Below are 20274 nucleotides of genomic sequence, written 5' to 3' on the forward strand. Positions count from 1 at the left end.
GGGCCAAAACTTTGGGCCATGTCCATGGGCAATGATTTCTAGAAAAATTCACCAAATGCTTTTGAGCAAAGTCATTATCAAGATAAGTGCTAGTTTAAGAATATAATTTTGTCAGCTCTTCAGGACGATACCCTTTCCCCCGACAGCCCAGGCGTACTTTAAAGCCCCTTCATCCTACCAGCCTCGCTTCGAAAGCCCACTAGTTCCTCCGGGCTGGTCAGTGTATCTGGAATGGAAAGTTCAGTCATCTTTTTGGAGAAGGAAACTGGATCTAACATTTTCTGTCTGAAAAAGAAATCAGAAAATGCTGAACCTTCTAGTGCTGAGCTCGTACAAAAGCCTGTCTAGGAAGGTGGCATTTTCTAGACAGACTGCGGTATCAAGGGATCAGTTATTTACTGACTACACCGTAACTGTTAACGTTCCAGGACGTGAAGATGAAGTGGCCATGCACTGTATTTATATAAGCGACAGTTAAACCCTTGAGGCAAAATGAGAGCAATAGTGTGTCTCAATAATGAACGAATTGTCTTTCAGGTTGAAGAACATGTGCTGCTTTTGCAGGCAGCCTACAGAGACGTAGTTGCTGAAAAAGAGCTCTTAGTCAACAGAAAGAAACTGGCCACCAAGCGCCTGCGGTGTGCGTCTGTCCTGCTAACCGCGCTGGAGGATGAGAAGGCATGACTCTCTATCTCCTTCAGTAATTTCTCCCGGGCTTGACAACCCCCAGGATGCTATTTTCACCCAAGGTTGTATCACGTACCTCCTAAAACTATCTTATCATCCAGTTGTTTTTTTTTGAGATCAGCAGACACTCCTTATACAAATAAAGGAGTTCTTGGAGTAGTCTTCACACAGAGGCGACAGACTGCAAGGGTCCGGCAGGACTTTGTCTTGCTCCCCAGAGCTCAGCTCTCTAGTCTGACGAGGTCCACAGTAAACCTGTCGGTGAGCATGTCCGAGCTTTCCCTGTCCAGCACAGGGACAACCCAAGCCAAATGCCTAAGCCAAGGTGGCTTAAAGGGGATGAGACCTCAAAGGGAGAAGAAAATTTTATTCTGTTCTGTCAATCCTCAGGCCTCTTTTATCTCTCTTTTTAAAATTTCTGCTGATCTCTAAACTTCAACTTCCTGGTCTTAAAATGAAGTCAGTGGCTTTTACTTACCAGGATATGAAAGCATCAAATGAGATTTTCAAAGTAAAATGCCTTTTGGACATGGAAGGATTCAATAAACATCAGTCACGATTGTTACGGAACACCATTAATAATCTGATGTATTGCTTTTTTAAAAATTACCCTGCTTTGTGACACAAAGGACTTGACATGGCTATCGGTGCTGACAACTGTGACAGTGTTGACAAATCTGAGAACAGGGCTCATGTTCCCCTTAGAAAACTCTTTTATAATATCATCCATTATTACTTTTAATGCAAATAGCATGAGAACAGTAATAGTAATAGCAATGCGAGATCCAAGTTGGAGACCACGAATATCTTAAATGTCTCATAATAGTGTATTTTATGCCCAATAGCAAGAACTCATTTTTATTTTAACATTTAGACTCGATGGCAAGAAACAATCAGTCAAATAGACAAGAAGTTGGAAGGGATTTTGGGCGACACCCTTCTGTCTGCAGCGTGCATTGTCTACAGCGGAGCCTTAACAGCCGATTTTCGCCAGTTAATTGTGAACAAATGGGAGAATCTTTGCACTAAAAACAACATTTCTTTTTCTCCTAACTTTTCCTTAATTGAAGTCATGGCACAAAAACACGAGGTAGTAACTTATTTCTATTACCCAGTTAAGTGGCTGTTGTTGATTTGAATTTTGGGTGTAAATGCATTTTTGTTTTTGACTGGGATCTTTTCCCCAAGTTGTTTTGATAAAGGAAAATACTGAAATTTGTTGCAGGTCTTTAAAAAAAAAAAACTTTTTTAAAATTATAGTTCTAATGCCTCAGTTACATCTCTTATTTCTCATCCTCTGGGCAAAAGTCAGAAAATCCTCTTACTCACTGTAGTCCTACTGCCCTGCCCTGATAAATATAGCCAGTTTCTCTCCCAGAAGCCCCTTTCATTAATAAAATTGGTGAACACAGGGCACCTAGGTGGCTCAGTCAGTTAAGCATCTGGCTATTCTCAGGTCACGATCTCAGGGTGGTGGGATCAGGCCCTCTCCCTCTCCTTCTGCCCCTCCCCGCACTCACTCATTCTTTCTCTCTAAAAATGAATAAGTAAAATATTTAAAAAAAATAAAACAGGTGAACTTACTGAGCCACAGGTAATATTCTTAGAAAAAGCCAAAAATATAGACCTCAAATTTATCAATAAATATTTATTGTCTATCTATCTATGTTGAGGGGATAAAAAAGATATACACCTTTTTTATTCATCCCCAAAGAGTAATTTTAGATTGATTTCTGCACTGATAACCCAACTTAAACTGACCATCCAATCTACAAAAAGTCTCAGAAGCAAATACTGGCTTCTCATTTGCACAATGCTAATAACCAACTTAAACCCAAATATATCAATAATTACATAAGATGTAAGTGATCTAAAAAGTCCACTTAAGGGGCGCCTGGGTGGCACAGCGGTTGGGCGTCTGCCTTCAGCTCAGGGCATGATCCCGGCATTATGGGATCGAGCCCCACGTCAGGCTCCTATGCTATGAGCCTGCTTCTTCCTCTCCCACTCCCCCTGCTTGTGTTCCCTCTCTCGCTGGCTGTCTCTATCTCTGTCAAGTAAATAAATAAAATCTTAAAAAAAAATAATTAAAAAAAATAAAAAATAAAATAAAAAGTCCACTTAAAAGGGTAAGATCATAAGACTATATAAAAATATAAACCAAAGCACAAAACAGAAACCATAAGTTATTTAGAAAGAACACATCTAAAACGTAAAGGTTGACAGTAAAAAAAAAAAAAAAAGGAAATTAACCACAGATTACCAAAAAAGGGCAAAATAGACTTTAAGGCAAAAAAGGATTACTAGAATTAAATAACTTTATGTTATAATAAGAATTAGTCCAAGTCTCCAAGAACGTTTTCTCAATTCTGAATTTGTTTGTACCTAATAATCAGACTTCAAATAATTCCTAAAGCACACATTAAAAGAACTACAGATAAAAATGGACAAATCTACAATCATAGTGAAAGATCTAACACACTTGTTCCTATAACTCATAGAAAAAGAACACAAAACTCAGTAAAGGTAGAGAAGATTTGACCAACATAATCCGCAAACGGACTTACTAGGCACACCCAGGACACTGTGGCCTACAGCTGAAGCTCACATTCTGTGCAAGCACCTGTAGAGCAGTGCCAACACTGACCAGACCACCAGCTCCCCCAGAAGTTTCAACAGATGTCAAAGGACTGAAATCACAGAGCATGCTATCTGTCACAATAAGGCAATGAAGCCACAAGTCAGGCAATTAAGCCACAAGTCAGTCAATAAAAGTTTCTTTGAAAATCCCCATATGTCCCCCATATTTCTGGAAATTAGGACATATACTCCCAAAGTAACCACAAGTCAGAGAAGAAATCAGAAGTGAAAAAATGAAGCATTGCTCAAAGATTTCCTTTGAGACTAGAAACATGACGAAGGGATATCCACCATCTCCACCGCGTCTAACACCCTAACAGGGATCCTAGACATGCAGTAAGGCTAGTAAAAGATACTAGGATTGGAAAAGAAGAAAAAAACAAGAAATAGAAATTCTTGCAGATATATACCTAGAAAATCCAAGAGGATCTGTAGACATATCATGAGAATTCATAGAAGTTTTGTAATGTTTCTCAAAGTTTCTGAAATTAAAGTTAATATACAAAAATTGATTGTATTTCTCTGCACCAGCACAAGCAGGGTGCACAATGTTTGTAGATACCATTTATCATAGCATCAAAATGAATCCATCAGAAGTTGTATAAAATTTACAGGAACAAAACTATAAAATATTATTGGGATAAAGTGATAAATTTTAAGAAAACTAAGTAAGTGAAGAGTTATGCCATGTTCATGAATGGAAAGACTCAGTATCCTGAAGCTGCCAGTTCTTCCCAAATGGATCTGTAGATCCAGGGTAATCCCAATCAGCATTCCCGCAGGTAGGGGAGCACGTATGTGTGTATCTTACCTGAGAAACTGATTCTGAAAGTTATAAGAGAAGGCAGAGAGCCAATGTGTCTAAGATATTATTGATGAAGAACAAGGTGGAAGGACTTGCTGTATCGAATATCAACACTTAGGACATTTATTTAGGACAGTGGAATTATTTATCCATGTGTGTCCCAGTGCAGGACAAACACCACTACCAATGGAACAGAACAGAGAGCCCAGAAACAGACCCACACGTACGTGGACATCTGATTTATGACAAAGCTGATACTGCAGTGCAGTAAGGAATGGGTAGTCTTTTAAGTAGGGCTGGGTGATTGAATATCCATAAGTAAAAAAAAAAAATTGATCATTACCTCACACCATATATAAAAATTCAATTGCAATTGAATTGTGGACCTAACTGTGGAAGGCAAGTTAGTAAAGCATAATTTAGGAGAATACGTTCATGACCCTAAGAAAAGATTTTTTAAGCAGCACTAACCATAAAGGAAAACATTAAATGAATTACATTAAAATTTAGACCTTTTATTCATCAAAAGATACCACACTCAGAGGATATAAAGAGAAGTCAATGAATAGAAGAGAATATTTGTAATAAAAAGATCTACTACCAATCAGTAGCAAAAGACATATAAGCCAGTAAATAAATGGGTGAGAACCTTGAACAGGCAGCTCACAAAATCACCAATAAACACTTGAGAGGTGCTTAACCTCATTATTCATTAGGGAATGAAAGTTAAATCTAAAATGATATATCACAGCACATCAGCCAACATCAGCCAAAAGGACTAACATTTGAAAGACTAATAATATTAAGAATTAGCATGGATAGGGAATAATAGAAATTCTCATACACTGCTGGTGAGAATATAAAATGCTAACATCATCTTAGAAAACTGACTTCAGCTACAAGTATTAAAAATACACCTCCCTGGGGCGCCTGGGTGGCTCAGTCAGTTAAGCTTCCGACACTTGATCTCAGCTCAGGTCTTGATCTCAGGGTCGTGAGTTCAAGCCCCATGTTGGGGTCCATGCTGGGCGTGGAGCCTACTTAAAACACACACACACACACACACACACACACACACACACCCCATGACCCAACATTCCTAGGTGTTTACCCATAAGAAATGCATATATATAAGTTGATCAAAAGAATATAAAAGAATGTTCATTGTAGCATTATTCATAGTAACCCAAAAGTTAGGAAACACTCTTAAGTGCCCTCACCAGTAGAATGGATAAATAAATCTAGGTGTGTTCATAAATACAGCAGTGAGAATGAATAAATACAGTTATAAAACAACATAGACGAGGTCAGACAGAAGAGGGGATATACTTGAAGATTGCCTTTATCTAAAGTTCCAAAATTAGCAAAATGGAATGAGAGAATTTAGGAACACATACTTTGGTAAAACAATACAGAAAAGCATGGAAGTCAGGAGAATGATTGGTTTTTTAAAATAGAACCTCTTGGGTAGGAAGTTTGTTTCTCTCCCCTCGCTGACCTTGGCTTTCCTGCACCTGTAATCAGATGCAAAGGGAGCTACTCAGCTACTCGTGGGTTTCAGGATTCTTCATCCCCTCTCGGGTTTCCTCTTGTGTAGATTCAAGAGAATGCAGTTCTTCACAGGCTTACACAAAATACTTCTTCTTTCCTTTAAAATGAAAAGTATCCTTGGCTTCTCCGGGGACGCCCTGCTGCCTTTCACTGGACTGTCCCGGTGTCCTGTTCCTTCTCTGACGTCCATGAGCCTTCTTGGCTTTTCCTCCCAGCCTGCTGGGACTGCTGTGAAGTCAGAGCCACAGGCAGAGACTCTGTAAGGATGAGAAGTTTATCAGTCTTGCAGTCAGCATCTGAGTCAAACCCTCGGTCTGCCTCTTCCTCTGACAGTATGACCACGGGCAGACCCCAGTTCCTCCTTCCAAGAAATGAGGGTTATTGTCTCAGTTTAACTAGATAATGTACGTGTGTGCTTGGCAGGTGGTGAGTGTGCAACAGAGTAGCTGTGATCACCTCTGTATAATTCTGTGTTCTTGCATGTTTCATATGTGTATTCGAGTCCAAGATCCTTGGGAACAGGAACCCTCTCTTACAATTCTTGTCTGTCTCCCATAGCATCTTTGTTGTGATGGGCATTCGTCCTTCCTGATGAACAGAAAAGTGTCAATTATGGAATAATTACTCATATTACCCAAAATTTCATATCCCAATGTTTTAAATTGTTCATCTCCTTAGTCCTTTCAAAGAGTATTTGATTTTTCTTAAAGGCAGTGATCCTGTAGGATCCACTGAGATCTTACAGGATACTAAAGATGTGAATGAGTGTATGAAACTGTAAAGTACCAGTGCTCTCGTTCCAGATCGGCCGATGGCATTCTCAAGGGCTCCCCCTTGGTCAGTACTCAACCGAGAACGCCATCCTGATCAAGAATGGCCTGCAGTGGCCACTGCTGATTGACCCACACAAGCAGGCACACAACTGGATCCGGCAGATGGAAGGGCACCGGCTGCAGGAGCTGTCCATCGAGGACAGCAGTTACATCCAGACCATCGAAAATGCTATGAAAACGGGAGGCAGCGTCCTCTTGCAGGTATTAGGGCAGAACGGCCTCACTCCCTGATTCCGTGCAGCTGCCATAGATACTGTGTGCCCCGAGCACAGAAACTAAAAGCTCTGAGTTACAGGTAACTTTGTCAGGGGAAAATATATATAAAGAGGGGCATCTGGGTGGCTCAGTCAGTTGAGCATCCAACTCTTGATTTCGGCTCAAGTCATGATCTCGGGGTCATGGGATCGAGCTCTGCGTTGAGCTCCACTCAGCAGGGTGTCTCCTTGGAGAGTCTCTCTTTCCATCTCCCTCTGTCCCTCTCCCCCATTGCACATGCATGCTCTCCTCTCTCTCTCTCAAAATACATAAAATCTTTTTTAAAAAATAATAAATAAACAAAATAATAAATACAGTGACTTTTCAATGTTCAGTTCTCTCTGATCAGGCTTTCTTTGGTGTCCAAATACTAACGAGATTTACTTTTTATTTTTCTTAGAGACAAGAAAGAGTCGGGGGGTGGGGAGCAGCAAAGGTAAAGAGAAAGAGAATCTCAAGCAGACTTTCCACTGAGTGCAGAGCCCACTGCAGGGCTCGATCTCATGAACCTGAGATCATGACCTGCACCAAAATTCAAGAGTCGGACACTCAACCGACTGAGCCACCCAGGCGCCCCAGATGCACATTTTTTAAATGCTCTGTCTTTTCAACTGATTTGTTATAAGATGAACTTCTTATTTATGTCTGTTGGGTTTTTCAGAATCTCCCTGAAACATTAACTCCAAGCTTGAAGGCAATTTTGAAGAAGGATATCCATCAGAAAAGAGGACAATATTTCATAAGGATTCATGATTCTGAGATTGAATACAATTCCAAATTTAGGTAAAGTCTCTCACAGTGAAATTGAGTCAACTGTTTATATTTTTAAAGACAAATATTATTGAAGGCCTGTATTTCAGTCCCGGTAAGCTTCTCCTGGAGGAAAAGTGAGATTGCGTTTTGAATGTTTTGTTTGTTTGCGTTTTGAATGTTTTGTTTGTTTGCATTTCCGGTTGCATTCATTAGTACACGGGATAGAGAACTGACTTTTATTTATCAAGCTTTCCAAACCAGCATTTTCCATGCTGTTCCTGATAAGCCCTGTGGGTCCAGGGGGAGTCCCCAGAAGGTGTGCAAAGCCTGGCCCCACTTGATCCACAAGAATTCCAGTGGATCTGTTTGCCTACATTTTATTTCAGCAAGAAAAGCTTCTGCTCCTTTAAAAAACGAAATCCATATTGGATATCCAGAGCAAGAAGAGAAGAGATTCTGCTTGGTCAGATAAAAATGTTGTATGCATGTTCCCAGGAGCAAGGGACCTTCCGGGATGCAACCCCCACTCCCCCTGCCAATGTCACAAAGCACTGTCATAGAGCCCGGTTTAATTACCACAAAAATATAATTCCCAAGGGAATAAGGCATTTGAGTGGCCAGGAATGTGCGCTCTGCCCTTGACTTCACCATCAGCCGCTCACTGCGTGAGTGAGTCATCAGCAAGGGGGGGCGGGAAGGTGGGTTTACTGGTCCCCAGCAGGTGCACTCCCCTGCCTTACAGGGGCCATAACACACTGAGTGCTCACGTGGTCGGTGGGTCCTCGCCCCCCCAACCCCCCTCCCCCTCACCNGAGTGCTCCCTCCCCCTCACCCCCCACCCCCGGGAGGGCTCCGCAGCCGCCCCTCACCGTGCTCGCACAGCCTGGACTCCCCTCGCCCAGCCTCCCTCCTTCTTGCAAAGTATGATCCTCAGAACAGCATTCTAGGGATTTAATAGGTGTCACTCAAAAAAGGGTCCCATACTTCTTAAAAGCTCTAGGTTAAACAAACAGGATTCTTTAAGGACTCGAAACCTCTTTGTGTAACAGACCCTCTCCAGGGCGCTGTGTTCTGCAGGACGCTGTTCCTTCTTTCTCGCCGAATATTATTGGTTGAGCAACAGCTCTAGGAAGGCTAATGAAGTAACATTTTGCCGAATTGCCCACCTGGCGCCCATGTTTGGTTGTGAGTTTGAGGAGGTGGTGGGGGGCACCCCTGTGGAGGCAGACTGCACACGGGTCCCCACTCTATCACTGTGCAGCTACATATCGGGGTGTGAGCGACTTACTGAACCTCTCTGGGCCTCAGTTCCACCCTTTATAAAATGGAACAGGAGCTGTCCCTGCTGGGTTGAGTTGCTGGGGAGACCAAACAAGATCCAGAATCATTCTTGACCCTTACCCCCCCATACCACCCCACTCCAGGCCCCCACCACCTCTCACATGTGCACCCCTCTCCCAGCTTCCTTCTCCCCCGAAACCTCCCACCCCCGTGGAGTGGTCCCTTTAGAGAAGGTCGGCCTCCCTCTGCTCACACCCTCCACCAGGCTCTCGCTCACTTGGGGCAGAAACCACAGTGCTGACAATCATCTGACAGCGGGTCAGAGCTCCCGCTAGCTAGCACTGCACTTTCCTCTGTCCGGATCCTCCCACCGAATACAGTAGGGGCATCATCTATGGTGGTATTTCTTGGTAAATAGCACCTGTATTCACTCGGTATAAAGGGAGAGCCTCTTCTCTGTACCAGGCTGAACAACACTAAAAATTAACCTTGTTTACTTCCAGGAGAAATGTTTTTTCTATTATTTAATAAATTTGTTTCATTTTTCTCCTCTGCAGACCCTTTGACTAACCGGCGCGTTTCTCGTGCTTTAGGTTATACATATCTACGGAAATAGACACACCCCGGTTTCCTCCCGCAGTGTGCAACTGTGTTACCATGATCAACTTCACGGTGACGTTCCAGGGTTTGCAGGACCAACTCCTGTCTACCATCTTAACTCATGAAGTTCCTTACTTAGAAAACCAACATTTCCAGTTACTGGAGAGTATTTCCCTTGACGCTGTGACCCTTGAAGAGCTAGAGGAAAAAACGCTGACTGTGCTACGGAACGCACAAGGTTAGTGAGGGTCTTCAGTGACGTCAGACCTTCGCGTACCTCTGTGGAGGACGGAGTGAAATCTCTAAGAGCCACGTTCTGAATTGGTACCAAAAATATCAGATGCGTGTTTCCACCAGATAACTGATTGGTGTGGGTGAAACGCCCCATTTCTAAAATTAAAACACTATGGATGTTGATGTCCCTATGTTCCTACCTCTGCCAGAGCTCATTATACTATATGACAGTGGCCACGAGATAATCACATAAGTTGTGAGAAAAATCTTACGGAGGCCACTCCATCATATATCTGACATCCATCATATGTATCAAGTTAGATTGTAGAGACCAAAAGATGAGGCTTTCCCCAAGTATTAATAATTAAAATATACCAGGACAAAATTCAGTAATTTACTTATATGTGTCCCATTAAAATTTGGTGTCTATTAAAATAGCAGTAGAAATTATTTTCCTCTTCAACACAAGAAATATCTAAGAAACCATAGTCTTTAAACTTTTACAATATAATTTCTAAACCACTATATCTAAAGCATTGTCAGTTCCTGGGGGCACACTGACCTGTCTGCTCCTAAAAGGGGTTCTGGATACCCAGTTTCAACATGCGGGATGGGGTTCCCCCATGCTAATGACAATGCTCCGACGCTGGGTGGGTGTCCTACAATTCAACTCCATTCTGACGCGATCTACCCAGAGACAGCATCGGACTCACCCTCGCCTCAAGCTTTCAGTCCCACGAGACTGCCCCTCCCCACAGAAGGCTTCAGATAGAAGCTCCAGCAAAGCCCCACTTGAGGTTTGATCAGTTCGCTGGCAGACTAGAACTCAGGACACCTGTTTGCTCACCGGATTACGGGTCTCTTCTGCAGGGATGAACTTGGAACAGCCAGGTGAAAGAGATGCGTGGGCTGAGGTGTGGGGGACAGAGGCGGGGCTTCCGTGCTAGCTGTCTGTTGGGGGTCACTGTCCTGGCAACCACCCCATCCTTAGATGGAGACTACAGTCGCCTCATTAACATAACAGAAGTCGCCTTTATTCCTCTCATCCCCAGGGTATTCAGAGCTCTAAGCCAGGGATGGGGACGAAGACCTCCTGTGTATTTCCTATTATAAGACACAGTATCACAGCTCCTAACTCATCTGTGATCAGATACTTTCCATCTAGTGGTGGATTGCCGTTCTCTCTTAACTGGTGACTCAGTGGGGCTTGAAAGTCTCTCAGCTACTTTAGTTCCCTATTAAGGTTCGGACTGTATTCCTTCCTATTTTAATTACACCTAATACACTATTTCTGTGTAACGCACGGCTAAGCCATGCTTCTGTTCATGACAAGACTAGGATGAGGTTGCGTGGACCAGGTTGTCACATCTGTTTCTCTGGGAGGGTTGGAATGAATCAGCAGCTGATCACTCCTCAGGGAGCAAAACTGGGACACGCAGAGATGACGTGACACACAGGAGATGACTGTTGGCCTAACAAGACTCGCGAGGATAGCCTCTCCTGTTCTAGGAACCACTATATGACAAATGTCATGTTCTGCTGTAACTTTTGCCTAAATAGGACAAGAGATAGACTTAATGAGACAAAAGGAAAGTTGCTGATGGTAACCCCATCATGCTATAAGCTGGCGTTATGCTTTGGTGCTGGTTCCCTACCAGTGGTTCCTCGTGGGAGAGTCAGGGAGTTTTTAAAGACTAACCTTTTACCAATAGTAGTTATAATACAATTGTTCTTGAAAAAAACTAAAAAGACTCTTCAATTTGGTACCTATTTTTCCCTCCCTTTTTCCGAGTTTTAGTAAAATGGATCATCCTTACTATCTCTTTGTAAAAGTGTGGTTGCCCACTCCCTGTGGGCAACGGTGTGGTGGGCTTGGGGACTCACGTAGCCCACACCCGAGGTCCCGACATGACTTAGAGAGCTTCGCTAAAATCAATCAGAATATGGGATCCAGGTCATGGAATGTAACAATCCCACAATTCCTTACAATGATCATTGTAAGCTGTGTTTAGTTCCTGATAAGGATGTAATACGAAATGTTCTTGGTGAGGTTTGGTGGGTCCGGAGCCGACGGCCAAGAAAGAATTCTTGAAACGTCCTTGGTGCAGAATGGTGGTTTTATTAAATCACAGGGACAGGATCCGCGGGCAGAAAGAGCTGCTGTCCTGGGATTGTGAGGGGAAACTGGTTAGATACCTTCGGGGTTGTGGAAAGTAAAGATAAGGAAGTTCCAAAAGGACTTTCATATGCCCAACAAGACCCTCAGGACACAGGAGGCCTTGCTATTGTCAAAACAAGGCAGTTTTTCCCTCTAGCAAGGCATTAACGTGAAGACAGTCGGAGCTTCCCTTCCCGGAGGAACCCTATACTCGGCCTGCCCCACATATTTGGCAATGGGCTGCAGGACATTTAATGGTATCTACATTTCCTTTTGCCTTTACCACACTTTAAGAGGGCTCTTTTCAAACTAACATGTGTCCAGGGTAAACATCAAGGATAGCGAGGAGTCTGCAAATCGTATCACTAACAAAAGCACTTGAGGAAAATGGGAATGCTCATAAAATAGTAGAGTTGTAATGGAAACAGGAGAACCATCTTGAATATTTGAAAAGGGGAGGATTATTCTGTTTCTAGAGCAGAGCTTTTTTTCAAGAGGTAAGTTGCAACCTGTTCATGGAATGAGAAATCAGTTTCGTTGGTCATTACCAACTTTATTGTTTACTAAAATAGAAAATATCAGAGCGCACATGCTATTTTCCAGAAATTTTGTCTCCTTGTCTATGCGGACGGTGGGTCATTCCTTATGACAGAGTGGCTACTTATCATGTGCTTATAATGAAAATAGCATCCACCCCGCTAAAGTAATATAAAGAAGAGAAGGGGGGTGCGTGTGTGCTATTAACCAAACTGTTCAGAAATATGACCTGTCTTCATTTAACCGCCCATCTGCCACATAAAACCACCGAACTCTTATGGAAAGATTTCAGAATGAAGGAACTGCATTTAATATTGCAAGTGGGTTTTATTTAAAATCATTTTTTGTTTCTCTTTAGGATGTGTGTTAGATGATGAGGAAATCGTAGACATCTTAAGAAAATCCAAAAAGGCTTCAAATGAAATTTCAAAGCGCATCAAAGCCACAGAAAAAGCGCAAAGTAAAATCCAAGAGACGCGCCAAAGCTATCTGCCCATCGCCACCCGGGGCGCCCTGCTCTACTTCCTCGTGGCCCGCCTCGCCCGCCTCGGCCGCACGTACCGGTTCTCCCTGGACTGGTTCCGCCAAGCGTTCCTGCTGGCAGTCGGCTCCGGGAGCAAAGAACAAGAACCCGACTCCAGATGGGATAAGATGTCTCTGAAGAAAACTCGTGATATTACAAACCTCTCCAAAGAACCGAAGCTAGAAAGTGAGGAAAATCTCTCCGAGAGACATCTTAAAAATTCAATCGATGTGTTGACAAGACGCATCTTCAAGGTGAGACACCCTTTCCTGTGACTTTTGCATAAGTATTTCCTCCAGGCGGCTGGCCTCACCTGCCTTTCCCCCTAGGTGGTCTCTTCAGCTCTGTTGAACCAACATAAACTGAGCTTCTCCCTCCTGCTCTGCATCACAATCATGCAAAATAATGCTGATGAAGGCGATGACGACCTGGGGTCCTTACCGGATGAAGAATGGGACCTCTTCCTACATTCTGGCATATTGATAAATGTTAAAGGTGTGACGCCCCAGGCCAAACTTAATAGTAAGTAAAGGTACTGCTCTGGGTTCCGTTAAATGCCATTAAAAACATGTTTCCCTGAAAAACATGGCGAGATGTTGAAGGTGGTCCAAGTTGGTGCTTCTATATGGGTTAAACTAAAAACAGCTTGAGGTCAGGTGTGACGTTTAATTCATTGCTGTGCCCTTACAGGTCGAGCACATAATTGCTACTCAGTAATTTCTGAATGAATGAATGGCATTTGCTATGGTTATCGTAATCCTGATCTATAAAGCTGAATGCCCAGTGCTAGACTTCAGGGACACGCACACATGCGCACAAGCACACACGCGCACACACACATTGATTAAATACCACCTGGAGTGAAACGTTACCCCTCTTCACTGTAGTCACCCTCAGTGTCTTCGGAAAATTCCTGGAAAATTGGAACCACAAAAACCATGCTTGTGCAAAATGAATAGGCAGAAATCACGACGTGTGGGATCTGTTCAAATCCTCCTGTGTCATACATTTTTAGGTATATTTATTTTTTTTAATTGTGGTAAAATACACATAACCTAGAATTTACCTTCTTCACCATTTTTAAGCATCCAATTCAGTAGCGTGAAGTACATTGACATTGTTGCTGGGTCATAATTTTAAGTCACAAGAAATGTAAAGCTAAAGGTAGTCTGACATTCTCACTGAGGGAGGAAGGGAAGTAGATTAAAGTAGCCTTTGTCATGTGTTCTGAGACTTTTAGCAAAGACTAAAATCAGAATGGAAATACCAAAGAATTGCTCTGGAGGATATCAGACATTTGGAGAGTTTTGTTTTGTTGTTTGTTTGTTTTTATTTATACCAAAGCCTGGCACACAGTAGACGTTTGGTAAACGACTGTCAAGTCAATAAACGCTCTTGTGAGTTTACTAAGATTCTTTGGCTTGCCAGAAACAGACAACAATGACTCAATATCTCAAACCAAAATAAAAATAAAAATGTTTAGAAGGATTCTGGGGTATCTCAGAAAACAGCAGGGAAAATGTGAATAACCGAGCACCAACATGAGACGAACCTACATCTGGCAGTTCTCAGGCCCTGGGCCTCACGGTCAGACACGGCGTCTCCAGGAAGGTGGGTCTGAGCGCCACAGCCTCCGGCAGGACTCTACTCCTGAACCATCCACCTGCGACCAGGAGACAAGGTATCGCAGCAAAACAGCCAGCCCACCAGGTGTCCGCTGCACTTGGAAACCTAAAAACATCCCCAGTGTATTTTAAGAAACAACAACAAAAATGTAACAGCTTCCATTTTTTTATTATACAAGCAGTACGTGTTTATTGAACCATTCCAACCTACAGATACGCAAGAAGAAGTAAATAAATCTTCCGTAATTCCACAATCTAGAGATTATCACTATTAATATTTTGGGGGTTTTCCTTCCACTGGTTTCCCTCCATGTATATATTCTTTACATATATTCATATTCATATTGGAGTATTCGTGTGTATTCTTTCAGGTAACTTTGCTATACAGACTTCCTTTTTTCCAAATTAATAACATGTCAAAAAAGCTGCCTTGTCAATAAATATACTTAAGATTTTTTAATGTCTGTGCAACATTCCAATTTTTGACTGGACCAACACTTATGTAACTATTCTCTCAAGCTGTTGGGTTTCCAGTTTTTTCTTATGCTCAACAGAAAGCACGACGATTGACATATAAAGTAGCTTTTCTGACTAGAAACTAGAAATCAGTATCACATGAGAAATCCAAAAATATGTGGATATTAAACAGCATACTCTTAAATAACCAGTGGATCAAAGAAATTAAAAATTAAAATGCAATATAACAAAGCTTATTTGGATACAGCAAAAACAGTACGACGAGAGAAGTTTATAACTATAAACGCGTCCGTTAGAAAAGCAGGTCTCAAACAACCTAACCCTACACCTCAAAGAGCTAGCAAAAAAAAAAAAAAAATAGAGGGAACTAACCATAAAGCTAGCAGAAGGAAGGAAACGGTAAAAAGTGGAGCACAAATAAATAAAATAGAGCATTAAAAAAATAGAAAAATCAGCAAAACTAATAGCTGGCTTTCTGAAAATATCAACAAAATTGACAAACTCTTAACTAGATTAACAAGAAAATAAAAGACTCAAATAACTGAAATCAGAGATGAAAGCGGGAACATTAAAACTGATGCCACAAAAATAAAAAGGATCACAGGAGACACTATGAACCATTATATGCCAACAAACTGGACGACCTAGAAGAAATGGAAATGTGTAATCTACCCAGACTGAATCATGGAGAAATAGAAAATTTGAACAGACTTCTAACTAATAAGGAGATTGATTCAGTAAGCAGAAATCTCCCAACAGTGAAAAGGCCTGGGCCAGATGGCTGCACTGGAAGATTCTACCAAACATTAAAAAAAAACACACACACACAAATTTTCCTGAAACTCTTCCAAAAAAAAAAACAAAGATGAAGAGGGAACGCTTCTAAGCTTGTTCAGCATTTCCCTGATACCAAAGTCAAAGATTCTACAAGAAGGGGCTCCTGGTGGCTCAGTCGTTAAGCGTCTGCCTTCGGCTCAGGGCGTGATCCCAGCGTTCTGGGATCGAGCCCCACATCGGGGCTCCTCCGCTAGGAGTCTGCTTCTTCCTCTCCCACTCCCCCTGCTTGTGTTCCCTCTCTCACTGGCTGTCTCTATCTCCGTCAAATGAATAAATAATATCTTAAAAAAAAAAAAAGATTCTACAAGAAAAGAAAACTACAGGCTGATATTTCTGATGAATATAGATGTCAAAATTCTCCACAAAATACAGCAAACCAAATTCAATAGCATAGTAAAAGGATTATACACCATGACCAAGTGCAACTTATTCCTGGAATACAAAGTTGTTTCAATATAATAAAATCAATCAATGTCATAAGCACATTAACAGAATGAAGGACAAAACCACATGACCATCTTAATTGATGCAGAAAAAGGATTGGTAAGATTCAACTCTTTAGTAATTGAGAATACTCAACAAACTAGAATAGAAGGAAACTACCACCACACAATAAAAGTCATTTGTGAAAAACCCACAGCTAACATCCTACTCAGTGGTAGAACTCTAGGTTTTTCTCTAACATCATGAGCAAGGCAAAGATACCCCCTGCTCTTACCACTTGTTTTTAGCATGGAATTTCTAGCCAATGCACTAGACAAGAAAAAGAAATAAAAGGTTTCCAAATTGGAAAGGAAGAAGTAAAACTATCTTTGTTCACAGATGACATGATCTTACATGTTGAAAACTCTAAAGAGTCATGAAAACACTGTTAGAGCTAGTAAACCAGTACAGCAAAGCTGCAAGATACAAAACCAACATACATCATCAAGGTCATTTCTATACATTAACAACAAATAATATGAAAAGGAAATTCAGAAAACAATTCCATTTGTAATAGCAGCAAAAGGAATAAAACACTAGGAATAAGCCTAATCAAGGAGGTGAAAATCACATATACTGAAAACTACAAAACATTGCTGAAAGAAATTGAAGACAACACAAATAAATGGAAAGACATCCCATGTTCATGGATTGGCAGACTTAATACTGTTAAGATGTCCATACTAACCCAAAGCAATCTACAGATTCAATGCAATGACTAACAAAATCCCAATAGAAATTCTTGCAGGAATAGGAAAATTCTTCCTAAAATTCATATGTAATCTCAAGAGACTCCAAATAGGCAAAACAATTTTGAAAAAGAACAAAGTTGGAGCCATCATACATCTTGGTTTCAAGCTATGTTATAAAGCTATTATAAAGAAAACAGTCTGGTACTAGCATAAAGACGGGTAAATAGACCAATGGAATGGAACAGAGAGCCCAGAAATTAACACATACATGGTCAAATGATCTTCACTGAGGGTAGAAAGAGCACTCAATGGGGAAAGGATAGTCTCTTTCACAAATGGTGCTGGGAAAACTGGGTATCTACATGCAAAAGAACAAAATTGGACCCTTATACCAAATACAAAAATAAACTCAAAATGGATCCAGGGCCTAAACATAAGACCTAAAACTATAGAACTCTGAGAATAAAGGAGAAGGGAAAAGTTTTATAACTCCAGACTTGGTAATCTCTTTGATATGACACCAATGCCCAGGCAACAAAAGCAAAAATAGACAATTGAAATGACATCAAACTTAAAAACTTCTGTACATCAAATAACACAATCAACGGAGTAAAAAGGCAATCTATGGAATGGGAGAAACAATTTCAAATCATATATCTGATAAGGAGATAATGTATAGAATTTATAAAGAAATTCGACCACTCAACAACAAGAATCAAATAACCTAATTTTAAAATGGGCCAAGGACCTGAATAGACATTTCTCTAAAGATGATATGCAGATGGCCAGAAAGCACATGGAAAGATGGTCAATATCCTTACTCATCAGGAAATGCAAATCAAAAGACCACAATGAGATATCATCCCACACCCATTAGGATTGCTACCATAGAAACAACAACAACAACAACAAACCCCAGAAAATAAAAAAGTGCTGGCGAGGGTGTGCGGGCTTCGGAGCCCTTGTGTGCTGTTGGTGGGACTATAAACTGGTACAGCTCTTACAGAAAACAGTATAATTTTAATCAAAAAATTAAAGATGAAACGAGCACGTGGTCTAAGAATACCACACTGGGTATGTATGCAAAAGAATCGAAAGCAGGGTCTCAGACCACTGTGTGCACGCCTGTGTCCCCAGCAGCACTGTTCACGTAGCCAGTAGCTGGAAGCAGCCCACGCGTCCATCAGGATGAGTGGATCAGCATGACATGTGTGTAGTTCCAAGGGAATATCATTCAGCCTTCAGAAGAAGGAAACCCCGGCACCTGCTACGGTAGGGATGAAGCTTGAGGACGCGGTGCCGAGGGAAAGAAGCCAGTCACAAAGACTCCGTGGTTCCACGTACCTGAGGCGTCTGAAGTAGTTGGAATCAGAGACAGAGAGGACAACGGCGGTGCCCAGGGGCGGGGGAAGGCTGCTTAATGGGGGCAGAGTTCCGGATTTGCAGGGAAAGTTCTGGAAGTCTGTTTCACAACAACTTGAAGGTACTTAACTCTGATGAACACGTACAAATGGTTCAGAAGGTTAATGGTATGTGTTTTACCACAATGAAAAGCTTGCCATGAATGTAATTTTTACGTAAAACGGCTTTTCCTCAACAACAGTATTTCTTTAACATCTACCTTTAATGAGTAACTCAAAGGTAAAGGGTACCATCTTTTTTAACTGGTCCTTTCCGTTTTCCGGTAGGCATGTATGAGACGTGCAGAGATGGGCATCTGCAGTGGCTGGCAGAATCCCGGTGGAAAGAGTGCCAGTATGTGAGCGGTGCGCTAGAGCCCTTCTCTCTGCTGTGCAAGTCCCTTCTGTCCAACGTGGCCCAGTGGGATGCTTTCAGAAACAGTAAGGCTCCATATTGCCTGATGAGCGTGCCTTTCTCTGCAGAAGATGCTTCAGTGGAGGAGAGTAAGAAATCACCAAAGGAAAGTAAGAAGGCATTCAGTGTCTTATTTAACCTAACCAAGTCACATACATGTGCACGTCGATGGTCAGCTTACGGACGTAGCTCAGTATCTTAGGAACGTAGCTCTGCTGTGAGCTGCTGCCACAGCATACGAGCACGTATGGCAGTAACAGACACACCCTTCCGCACGTTTCCTCTGCTCTTGTCTCTGGGACGGGCAGCCGGAAATGGAACCGCTGGGTCAAAAGCATACGATTTTTATGTTAACGGTTGCTGCCAGGTTGCTTGTCTTCAAGTCCAGGATAATTTACATTTCCACCAGCAATACATGACTACTTTTCCAAGAGGGTTATTGATCTTTTCTTAACTCTTGCCAATCTGAAAGCTTTAAGGTACTTTAATTTGGATTTCCTGACTAGCACCACATTTAAGTACCTTTTCAGATGTTTTTAGACCATTTGGACTTACCTTTCCATGTACTTGGCCCATTTTGCTACTGAATTATTCATTCTTTTGTGGCCATCTGTAAGAACCCTATTGGTGTAATAGATAATTAACTTTTTGTTTTGTTAAAGATACCAACCTGTTCATTCAAGTATTTTTAAAAATCAGCCAGTGTCTTTTGGATTTGTTTATACTGTCTCTGCCACGCAATGGGGAAACGTCTGTATGGCCAGTTACGTCTACTTTCCTTCTTTTATAGCTTCCTGATTTCCAGTTCTGACTAAGAAGTTCTCCTCTTCCCCTAGGGTTCTCTCTCTAGGTCATTATTTTGTAAAGTGAAGATCTTTTTATTTGGGGGGAAAAATCAGATTTATCAATTTGTAACTAAATTTTCATGTATCCTGGACTTTTTTTTTTTAAGATCAACACACCTATTTTAGCCCTATCAAAAAAAGCTACTTTGTAATCCACTTTGTGTTTAAAGTTAGACATGGGGAAAATACATGGAAATAGTAGGAGGCAGAAACGCCAGGTACATCGGGATAGTTGGGGATGCACACGCAGGACTCTGTTGCCGTGGTAAGAGGGGTGGTATTAAAAACACAGATCTGTGTAATACTCAGTTTTCAAAAATTTGAGAGTCGCGTTGCATTTCCACCTGATTGTCATCTCCCATGTCGTTAGAGGTAGGTCATGACGAGAACCTGCCAACCTCTGGAGCTACTGGTTTATGTTCACTGGAAAACCTCCCACACGCAGAGTAGGTTGTCAAGTGTCGGCCGCGCCTCTGCTTCTCCCGTCAGTGAAGCGTCCCACTCAGGTCTTGACCTCAGGGTCGTGGGATCGAGCCCTGTGTCCGGTGCTCCGTGGGGAGGCTGCTCGGGATTCTCTCCCCCTCTCCTCAGTCCCCTCTGACCTGCGCGTGCGCGCACATTCTCTCTCTCGAAAGTAAATAGA

General features: G+C 41.9%; 1 protein-coding gene across 1 annotated transcript in view; it reads left to right on the forward strand.

The window, feature by feature from the left end:
* Positions 1-20274, forward strand: part of DNAH14 (dynein axonemal heavy chain 14) — a 363900-nt gene that overhangs the window by 289924 nt on the left and 53702 nt on the right. Inside the window, exons 66-73 of the mRNA XM_034667630.1 lie at positions 538-678; positions 1562-1777; positions 6487-6717; positions 7433-7554; positions 9399-9643; positions 12693-13111; positions 13187-13379; positions 18660-18896. Coding sequence (XP_034523521.1) covers positions 538-678; positions 1562-1777; positions 6487-6717; positions 7433-7554; positions 9399-9643; positions 12693-13111; positions 13187-13379; positions 18660-18896 — 1804 coding nt within the window. The remainder of the gene's footprint in view (positions 1-537; positions 679-1561; positions 1778-6486; positions 6718-7432; positions 7555-9398; positions 9644-12692; positions 13112-13186; positions 13380-18659; positions 18897-20274) is intronic.

Source organism: Ailuropoda melanoleuca, chromosome 8 (assembly GCF_002007445.2).
Source record: "Ailuropoda melanoleuca isolate Jingjing chromosome 8, ASM200744v2, whole genome shotgun sequence".
NCBI lineage: Eukaryota > Metazoa > Chordata > Mammalia > Carnivora > Ursidae > Ailuropoda > Ailuropoda melanoleuca.